Source organism: Arachis ipaensis, chromosome B02, assembly GCF_000816755.2.
Source record: "Arachis ipaensis cultivar K30076 chromosome B02, Araip1.1, whole genome shotgun sequence".
NCBI classification, from domain to species: Eukaryota; Viridiplantae; Streptophyta; class Magnoliopsida; order Fabales; family Fabaceae; genus Arachis; species Arachis ipaensis.
In genome coordinates, this window is record NC_029786.2 from 89,605,534 (window position 1) to 89,616,965 (window position 11,432).

The window sequence follows — 11,432 nt, forward strand, 5'->3', positions numbered from 1 at the left end:
AGTATTAACATAGTTAAGCTCATCGGAGAGTGCTGGCATTACCCCGTACTAGTAGATTTCAGACCCGGTTATAATATTATTAAATTTATCTCTGTTTTAACTAAAGAGGGTAAAATAATAATAATATAATAATATTATACTATTATTTTTTTCAAGATTCGGGTTCGGCTCGTCAAACTGAGTCTAACACAGAAATCAAAATTTTGAAATTCCTAGTCGAAGTGGCTCAAAAGCACAACTTTTCACGATTTAGTCGACATGCTTGCTTAGCTCAATAGAGGTGCTTACTTGATGATGATGCAATGCCTGTGCAGTGAAGGTACTTGCTTGCTTGATGATGATGCAGCGCCTGTATATTGGAGGTGCTTGCTTCACTGAACTTCTAGAAAATTTCTGTTTCTTCAGGAAAAAGTCCCGTTTTACCGAAAACTAGGCCATTATATTATACCTACTCTACAGGAAGTTATGCCAGGATTGCATCATAGATTCTATTCTAAGCATATATGACAAAATTTTGCTAAGCAATGGAATGATAAGGATTTCAAAGTAGCATTGTTCAGTTGTGCAAAACTCATGACTCCCCAGGAATTCGATGCTACCATGGATAGAGTTAAAAAGATGAACCCTCACACTAGTGAGCATCTCTAGAGAATTCAACCTTCTCAATGGACTCAATCACATTTTAGCGAGTGGATGAAGAGCAATAATATCACAAATTAACAATGCTGAGGTGTCCAATGGTTATAGAAAAAAGATGAGGGGCAAGCTAATTATCACCATGCTTGAAGAGATTAGATGTTACACTATGTGCATCTTGGCAAGGAACAAGAACGCATTGGTGGGGTATATGCATTGTTGTCAAACTCTCGAGTTAACTCGTAAACTCGTACGAGTTTACGAATTTAGATATGGAATCGATTTGACTCGTCCATAGACTCTATCCTGAGTAAACTCGGCTAGACTCGGCTAGACTCGGTCAAACTCGGACAAACTCATGAGTCTAGGACCGAGTTAGCGAGTTTGTGTTTTTCTTCATTTTTGCTCAAAAAAGGTCATTTTGAAACCAAAAATACACTTTTTTTTATTAGGGTTACGATAACACTCCCAAAGAATGAAAGAAAACACACTCACAACTCACTCATCTGCGTCGTTTCTCTCAAGTCTCACTTTCTCCATGTTCTGTCGCAGTCGTCGTTCCCCGTCGAGCTGCTGCTGTTCGCCAACGTCTACTACCTCCTCTCTGATTTGCGCCATTGTCTTTGTGAATTTTACCTATGCTACCCTCTGCTTTGTATTTCTTCACATCTCCATTATCCGCAACTCCATCGTGCTATCACCGTTCACGAGTTTGACTACTTCTCCTACAATTCTATCTTTGCTCTGGTTTGTGCCGTCGTGAAATCCATGACTCTTTGTCGCCATCGTTTCGTGCTACTGCTGCACCCTTGTCTTCGATCTACTATTGCTGGGACTTTGCCCCTTCTTTTCTTCTGTATCCTCTATTTTGTGTATGTCTTTTGCCCTTTCTTTTAGCCTTTGCTTCTTGATTTATTTTTTTTCTTTTTAAATTTTATTGCTTCTAATTTGAGTCTATTGCTTATCGTTTATGTTAAATGGCCAGATGGTTCATCCATTCATGGCTGATTAGCAATTAATTATTTTGATTAGAGTTAATTTGATTATTTGATATTGTTCAATGTTCAATTAAAGATTTAGTATTACATATTTAGAATTTTTAATTTTGTGTGTTCTATGTTGTATTTGTATAAGAATAATTATGGAGGATTTGAATGTGTATTTTAAAGTATTTTTTATAATGTATACTACTATTTTAATTTATTATGTGCTTTAAGATTGATATTATTAATTTTGAAGGGTTAGAATGAGTAAATATACATTATATATATAAACTTCATAACAGGTGAACTCATACGAGTCTACGAGTTAACTCGCAAGTCGAGTTTATGTCAGCTCCACGAGTTTACTTAAACTTGCGAGTTTGACAACCTTGGGTATATGGGCAGGATTACTCCGGCTTAGCAGAGCACATTGGATGTCAAGAAGAGAGAGAGCAACCGTTAGAGGCCGTTCCCAACAAGTGATTTAGTTGGTAACATATTTGAAGTTCAATGCTTGCCGGTTAAGGTCAACATAGACTTGGGGAAGAAAACTTGCAGCTGTAAATTTTGGCAATTAATCTCCCTTGTCGATATGTTTGTGATGCTCTAGCATATCAGAATAGAAGACCCAAAAAATATGTGAACAATTAGCTGACTGTTAGAGCGTACAACAAAACTATAAGTTCCTGATTCAACCTGTTCCTAGCAATGAGTTTTGGGAAAAGCATGACTATGCAAACATTTTACCACTAGCATACGAGAGGCCAAGCGGAAGACCAACGATAAAGAAAAATAAAAGGAATGATGCACCAGAGCACACAACCAGATCCTCATAGAGTCTAGTGAAAATATGGACAAATAATTTACAAATATGATCTTAGTGCATGACTATTTATAGTTAGTGTCATATAGATACCATGTTAAAATTTATCCTAACTTGTTTTTTTATTTTAGACTAAACATAATAGTAGAACATGTTAGAAGAAGAAAGACGACATGGCTGTAGTTGAAGAAGTAAGACCAGCAACAGCCCCAGATGCAGGACCAACAGTAGTCCCAACAACACTTGCTGCAATGCCATTTATGGTGGCTCCAATTATTCCATTTTATTTTCTCATGGTTTACTTTTTCATGTCATTTATTTTATCTTTCACACCTTATAGTTTTTAACTATTATTGCAATTATTTTTTCTCTAACTAGGTGATACCAAACATGCCCCTTTTGTTAAACCATGATCCACTGTTTCCTCCTCAAGACAACCAACCTCTAATTCATCCAGCATTTATAAGACCACCACCAATTAGACCTTCAATGTAGAATAGGCCTTCCAATAGTAAAAGCCAACCCAAAAAGAAGAACACAAAGAGTCCTTCTCCAGCTCTATTCAACATCATGAGGTCTCCTTCAATGAACAATCCCTCAAGTAGGCCTATTATTAGCCAAGAGACCGTGCATGGTGCTAGTGCTGGAACTGCTACGAGATTCATGCGATTTATGCCGACTCCAAGACTTGGAACACTAACAAATAGATTCTCTAGTGGTAGTAGTAATTCCATACCTAATTAAGACCTAAAATGGCTTGGATTAAGGATTTCTTGTTGTAGTGTTAAATGCAGTTATATATGGCTGTTATATAGACCCTGTACACTTCAATCTTTTTGAGAATTTAGTTGTAGTGATTTGGTACTATTATATAGACATTACATATATATTACTAATAGTTATGTTTGTTTTGATACTTATGTTTATCAAATAGCTATGATCAATTAGCATAAACTTATATGTTTACTGTGTTAGTGGGAGATTATCATATATTTAGTTTTGTCCTACATTAATTCTATTTCAAAAATTATCATTTTGTAATTGTCACAATTTATATATATTTCTTGCATGTCAAGGTTAGATTGGTGTTTGGTTTTTGAAATATAAGTAGCTATATTGAATTTCAAATTTTTAAAGGTTATTTTTGTTAAGTTTTTAAATTTTTATGGTCAGATATATTGACACATGCAAACTTGTCGGGTTACTTTTGTCAAAAAAAAAAAGCAAACATCCACAAAGAGTTTTAAGATAATATTGCAATTTTATTTCAATTCACCTCAACCCAGAAAAAGAGATTGAATAAATCAAACCTCAATTCTATATTTTAAATACTAGGAACATAATTGTAAGAAAACACAGCACACGACCTATACCAATTGACAAAACCCATACCCTAATTTCTCTCATTTTTTTCTTAATCTTCCCTATCTTCATAACTACGTTTTCATGTTAGATTCATCAGGTAGCTCTATTATGGTCATAGTGTCGACAAAATCAAGTTCATTATTTGCCCCAATCACAGATCTCGCCAAAACTTCTCACCCACTTTCAATCCCATTCACCCAAGTAAAATATTTACAGTCTTGTCCGTATAATAAACGAAGAAGCAGTAAACATGTGCAGAAAAACATAAAACAAAATCTCAATTTCTAACAAAACTTCAAGAACCAAATTTTACTTACTGCCTACCTTGAACAACAGATGAAACTTCTTCTAGGATTTATCATGGAACTAGACTTTAACAATACCACTTTCAACCCACAGTAATGTAAACTCCGAGTAATTAGTAAATAACTAATCAACAAATTAATTATTAATAAAAAAATTAAAAATGGGATTTAATAGTTTAATGTAATGGATATAAATAAAATATAAATTTTGACACTAATTTTAAAGAATTTGGCCCAAGATTGGGCTGAACGGGCCAAACCGGGCGAACCGAGCCCAAGGCCCAATTCAGCCCATTAGCCTTTAAGGGACACATCTTTCCCTTTCTTCCTCATTTCAATTCCATGCTGCAACCAATTGGGGGAAGGGGAAGAACATTAAAACTTCCAAACCCTTAATCAAAATTCAAACCACCACAACTTCTTGCTCCGAGTTCCGATTGTCATACTGTTTGTGACCACACGTCCAGCACGTCGAGCTATACGATTCTATCAGATCAATTTCATAGGTAAGCTTCAATCTTACCTTAGTGTCTCTATTACCTCTTTGATTTTCGAAAATTGTGAGCCTCTATGTTGAGATTTTATCAATTTTGGTATTCTAAGTTCGTTTTAACTTGCGGAACTGGTTGGGTTTGGTTCATTTGGTCTTTGGGTATGGTAAGTACCATTAACCCTACTCAATCCTTTGATTTAGTGTATTGAGAATTAAATTTTGGATATCTTGAACAAGGTTGGGTTGTGGTTTGTTGTTGATATTGGTGTTGGAATCCTAAATGATAAATTAATGAGGTTTACTAATGTATGAAAATGAAGGTAAGGTTGTGGTGGTTTGTTGGTAAATCTTGTTGATTAGGTAATGAATGTTTAGTATGAGATGATGTGTATATTGAGGTATACTTGTTTGAGGTAAGGTGTGGAGGTCTTGGCATTTTTAAATGGTGTGTGGTTGTATTGAATATGAGTAAAGAAAGTGGGATTGAGTTTAGTCTTTGTGAAAATTGAGGTTTGAGCTTTTTGTGCAAAGTAGGTTTTTGGCCGAATTTCGGCGAGGCATAACTTGGCTTCCGAACCCCCAAATGATTTCAAACATATTTTATGTGAAAATTAGGTCTGTGAAGCTTATACCGTTTAAAGAACGGATGAAAAATTATTTAAAACGAAAAAGTTATGCGTGTCGAAAGTGTGAGGTTAGAAATTAAAATTCTGCAGCTTTTGAAACTTAGTGAAATTTTTGGAGAAACGCATGTCCATGGGTATGCATGGCCCACCCGTACGCGTGACATGGAATTTTTGCGTACGCATATACCCCCTTCGCGGACAAATGCTACTGCCTGGTTTGCATGCATATGCGTAATCAGGGGATGCGTACGTGTCTTGGCCTAAACGCGTACTGACGCGTACGCGTATGCGTGGCCCTGTTTTCAGCAAAAACAGATTTTGTGTTTTAAAGCTCAAAATCGAACCTCTAGATTTCTATTTTCATTTCTTTAGTCTAAATATTGTTAGTAAGCCTAGTCATAGAATGAAGTTAGGAAATTGTGGTAACTTGAAGATGAAGAAAGATTCTTTCAAAAGGGTAATAAGTGATCAGAGGAGATGGTATTTGATCGATAAATCTGATGAGAATGGTATATGAGGTAATTAAGAGAGTAAAGGGACATTGATAATGATGTGTGAGACACTTAATGGTGTTAAATAATTAAGAATGATGAGATGAGATATGAATCACTGTGAAATTGAAGATGATAAATTGTAAGAAACGATTGAATAACTTGAGCTTGGGGCGTTGTCTCCCCATGTTAGCTGGGATTTTTTCCGTGGTTGTTGATCTTGGGGTGTTGTTTCCCCCATGTCAACCTGGAATTCGTCCCATGGATAACATTGAGCTTGGGGTATTGTTTTCTCCATGTCAGCTTGGGGTATTGTTTTTCCCATGTCAGCTTGGGGTTTTGTCTCTTCTCCCCATGTCAGCTTGGGATTCGTCCCATGGATATTATTGAGCTTGGGGGCGTTCTCTTCCCCATGTCAGCTTGGGGATTCTCTCCATGGTGTATTTTTGAGGTTGAGAACATGTTGGGATGGCTACGTAACCGACAGTTGATATCAACAGGCATAGGATAGGCATGCATCATATGCATTTGTATGTATTGCTTGTATGTGCAGTGATTGAGATTGCCTAATTGATTATAATATGCTAACTGTCATAATTGATATCTGTATTATCTGTATTCTACATGTGCTTGCTTTGTCTGCTTGTTTGTCTTTGTAATTACCGGAAATGGAGGAACGGAGGAAAGGCTGAGAGATTGAAGATTCTATTTAAGTTCCGGTTAGATCTAAGGAATTGATTTAGTTTAGAAAGCCTTAGAGAACCACCCTGATTTATGGTTTCTGTTTAGTTCTTTAAGTTTTACAATTTGAGTGTCGGCGTTCTAGGATTGCCACTGGCATTTCCAGGACCTTATATATTATGTGAGTGGCACCTTTACCATGCTGAGAACCTCCGGTTCTCACCCCATACTGTGTTGTGTTTTTCAGATGCAGGTCGAGAGGTTCCTCGCTAGGCGTCTGGACTTCTGAAGCGGAGTAGTTCCTGGGTTTATTTTGATATATAGCTTATGTATATACATATACTTAACTCTCTCCGATTGACTTGTTATTTTGTTCCTCTTAGAGGATAATGGAGAGCTAGGGTTTTATTTATGTATTTTGGGCTTTGGGATATGTATATATGTATGTAAATATTTTCCGGCCAGCCTTGACTTCGCAGGCTGAGTTAGGAGCTTGTTATTATGTATATTTTTTGCTCTCTATCCCTAGTTTCTGTTACACTATGTTCGTTGTCTTTCGGTTTCTTCGCACGCAAGTAATCACGTTTCTTGAGCGTTGCGCTTTTATTTTTGCGATTTTTGTTCCACCTATTTTTCAAGGCTCCTAGTTTATTATATTCTTTCTGCTATTATATGTATATATTTATTTTTTAGAGGTCGTGGCGCCTAGCCACTTCTATTTTACATTCTAGGTGTAAAGCTCTGTGTGGTAGGGTGTTACAAGTAACATCTTTCATCCAGATTTTTAGTCTTTTTCCTCTTTGATCCAACACTTTTAGAGTCGCTGCAACTCACGTTACATGTAACTGAGTTTGTAATTTTCTCCAACTAGCTCATTCGAAATAGTTTTCTCAGACTTTAATAACTAGGATTTCAATTTCTTAAAAAACACACACACTTGTGAAGAAGAAGAAACACATATAGAGTCATTATGATAAAATTAAGCGATAATACCACGTTGAAATGTGCATTAAGCGAAACTTAAAAAATACTTGCCATGTGAAAAACCAAACTAACCACGTATCCCACCAATTGACGTTTGATTAAAAATATCAAACAAATATAATTTTTCATGGTTACAAAATTTATTTAAATTGGTCATTATTAATATTATTAGTGTTTTAATTTTTTTATAATAAAAAATAACTTTTTTTTATATAAATACCAAATATATATTATTACATAGCGATTAATTTAGTTTTAGGACAATAATCAATATCATAGCATTTATTCATATCACAAACGTCCATAGCGAATAAACTACTGTTTTATCCCTTAAATACCTCAAATTTTGACAAAATGATACCCGAAATAACATTTTTGCTCTTAAAAAATAATCTTAATTTAGCAAAATGTGTAATTTTTTTATAGGTGTCAAACTATTCGTGTATTTATTTGTAGAGGTGGCAAAGCGGGCCCGTCCGTCCCGCTCCACTCCATAAACGGGACGGGCCGGCTAACCCACCAACTAAGATGGGTTCAAAATGCTAACCTGCCCCACTTTATGGCAGATTGGCGGGTCGGCGGACTAGTCCGCTTGATTTTTTTTTAAATAAAATTCATTAAAATTAACCAAAAATAATAATTAAAAAATTAAATATAAATAAAAAATAGTCAAATTATAATATAAATTTTTTCACTGTCTTTTTTTTAATTTTTAATTTCAATAAAATTGTTCAAAAAAAATTTTCGTCCCGACGAACCGTCCTACCCCACAAAAATTCGCCAATTTGGCAGTACGGATTTGATAATTTTTTTTTATTTAGCGGACTCCAAATTTATTTAGCGGACTCCAAATCCTAACCCGACTCGCCTTTTTAGCGGATTTATCGGGTTGGTCCGACGGATTCAACATGTTTGAGTCAATGGTCTAGAGAGACAATAGACTATTTATACAATGTGTACAATGGGCTATTGAGTTACAAAATGTCAAAATGAACAGTTTTTGAATTCACCAAGAATCGAACTCTTGACCTTTCAAATTTAGAGCTCTAATACCATGTCATGATACCATTCATCCCAAAAAACTTCTGCTAATGATAAAAAATAACACTAATAATTATATCTCTAATACTTACTAAACTTTCATTGTATTGTACAAATATTTCATTAACTCCTCGTACTTTCCTTTTGTCAAATTGAGATCATCTTTAAAGAATGAGAATATGATATTATCATTTACCTCTTTTAAAAATTGAATCTGTTAAGGCAAAATAGTAATTTAGTACACCGAATCCATTCACCGGTATAAAATGCCGAAAAAGCACCGAAACATAGCAAGTCGTGGACGCATGGCATCCACATACACACTCAAAAGATCATGGCAAATTCACCACCATGCATTTTCCTAAGCAAAATTCCAAACTCCTTAACCCCTTCCCAAAGAAACAATAACACAACTTGTCACATTCCAGAACAATCTTCAATCTCTAATACAAAACAAAACACAATACTAATCACTTTCCACCATCATCATGATGTCCCTATATAAAGGATTCAAGGCCACATCTTATTCTTACCAAAATCAACATCTCTCAGTGTTATTATTCTTGCAATTACAATCTCATCATCAACATACCCTTTTTCGTTCTGTTTCCGCTATGGGATTAATATTTGGAAAAATTGCTGTTGAGACACCAAAGTATGAAGTAGTGAAATCCACACAAGACTATGAAATCCGAAAATATGCACCATCAGTGGTGGCTCAAGTCACGTATGATCCATCATTGCCACAGTTTAAGGGTAACAAAGATGGTGGATTCATGGTTCTTGCAAACTACATTGGTGCCTTAGGGAACCCACAGAACACAGAGCCTGAAAAGATTGCCATGACTGCGCCAGTTATATAACAAAGGACACCACCGGCGAGAAGATTGCTATGACTGCCCCAGTTGTGACCAAAGATGGAAGTGGTGGCGACGGCGGCGAAGCCAAGAAGATGGTTACCATGCAGTTTATTTTGCCATCTGTATATGAGAAAGCTGAGGATGCACCAAAGCCTATTGATGAGAAGGTTGAGATCAAGGAAGAGGGAGAGAGGAAGTATGGTGTGGTGAAGTTTAGTGGAGTTGCATCAGATGGGGTTGTGAACGAGAAAGTTGAGAAGCTGAAGGGGTGTTTGGAGAGAGATGGGTATAAGGTGATTGGGGATTTCTTGTTAGCTAGGTACAATCCACCATGGACAATACCTATGTTTAGGACTAATGAGGTTATGATACCAGTTGAGTAATACATGATATCAGTATTTCATGGGTTTCTGTTCTGCTTTTACATTACGTTGCTTGTATCTTATGACTCAGGTGTATAAATTCAGTTAAACACAGCAGTGGCAATGTTTGTTATGATATTGCAGTTACGTCTTTACTAGTTATCATATTTTGCACAGAATTCAATTTTGTGTATTTCAATTCCAGTTGACTGCTGAAAAATTCTACCGAGTGGACCTCAGAATTAAACTTCATGTAATAGTTAAACTATCAGGGGAGAAGCACAAAGCTCAAATTTACACATGAAACACAACATGAAGAAGGAAGAGAACACAGTGATACATATTCAAAATTCTCATCCAGAGAAGAGCTTCACTATAATAATTATGATATTCAAAACTATAAGGGGGAGTCTTAAAAATTGACATGCATATATGAGTCCCAAGACTTGTCCTTTAAGGGAATTCCTCTGAGGGCCTGTCATTTCTGCCAATGTCCACCCTCTTCTAGCAAGGAACCTATCTTCATTTAGTATTGCCAATGCATTTGCAAAGAGAAGAAAACCTTCCAACAAGGTCCAAAACCCCATCTCCTTCAATGCCAAAGGGGGCTTAAGTTATAGTCTTGTAATCTATATCTGTAACACAACAATCAGATAAACATATTGAATTATCAATATCCAATTTAAATCTTTCATGCACAAACTATCAGTTGAATGTGAAATTTGGCGAATATTACAGATATGTTGACAATAGATAGCCTAACACAACCTTCCTTTTTTTCATGAGTTCTAGAATTTGGACCAATTATGTGTTAATCTTTGCAATAAAGCATAGGCAGAGAGGAAGAGTTTCATCAACATGATACCTCAATGTAAAACTTTAGGGCAATTCACACAGAGTTTTGCCTAGCCTGAAGATTACACTGACTAAGCTAGTATAATATCCTACAGTTTTACAATCTTCAAAGAACTAGTAAGTGAATGAAAAATATTTTTATCCATAAACCAACTTCAAACAGTATAGTACACTCTTTGACTACAAATGTTCATATACAAAGAACAGAGATCAAACGCCACTTGTTTTCCTTGGGTATCACAACTTCCCTCTAAATTTGTAGCAATCATAATAAGGTGTCATTAAAACTAACAATTTTCGGAAATAACCACAACTTCTTCAGTGAGAATGGCAACATAAGAGAACAGCAAAACAATTCAAATTAACATACAAATAGGAACTCTTGGGAAATAGAACACCATGAACAAAATGCTGAAAATTCTCAAAATAATTAACAGAAGCTAAAGTTAATTGCTCATCAGCTTATTGTAGTTTCACCATGCACCAAATATATTTGTAACTGATACCAACCTCCAAATAAAAGTTACGTTTATGTTGACAATTTCTGCCCAAAAGCTAAGTACAAGGATAAGAATCAAAATCACTCATCAACCACGCATGCACTAAAACGATCAAAACCATATCAAATTGTAAAAAGAATTAACCCAAGATACCAACCATGAGAACAAAAACAAGGATCATTACTAATATAACCTTAATGAAATATACATCATTGCTACAAAACTAAAATCAATGCAAAAAATTAACACAAAAAAATAATTTGATCAAACAAAAAGCTAAAATTGCTACAAGATTTGCTAAAATTTGATCACAAGCGAGATGATGAGTTCTCGTACCTGCTAAAGGAAAACGAAGCAAATGACCCCAGCGGGGTTTGGAAACTGAAGTCTAAACTCAAGTGAAACCCACGGTTTTAAGCAAGAACAA

The 11,432-nt window shown here is 35.5% G+C and overlaps 2 protein-coding genes across 2 annotated transcripts; one reads left to right on the top strand and one right to left on the bottom strand.

Moving 5' to 3' along the window:
* LOC107625665 (heme-binding-like protein At3g10130, chloroplastic) lies at positions 8,781-9,803 on the top strand. Its single transcript, XM_016328359.2, is given in 2 exon segments — positions 8,781-9,285; positions 9,288-9,803. Coding segments are annotated over 2 exon segments (753 nt in total). The 5' UTR covers positions 8,781-8,916; the 3' UTR covers positions 9,672-9,803.
* Positions 9,863-10,285, bottom strand: LOC107625666 (protein transport protein yos1). The gene has a single exon (XM_016328360.2). The coding sequence runs from the start codon at positions 10,235-10,237 to the stop codon at positions 10,004-10,006; it is 234 nt and encodes a 77-aa protein (XP_016183846.1). The 5' UTR covers positions 10,238-10,285; the 3' UTR covers positions 9,863-10,003.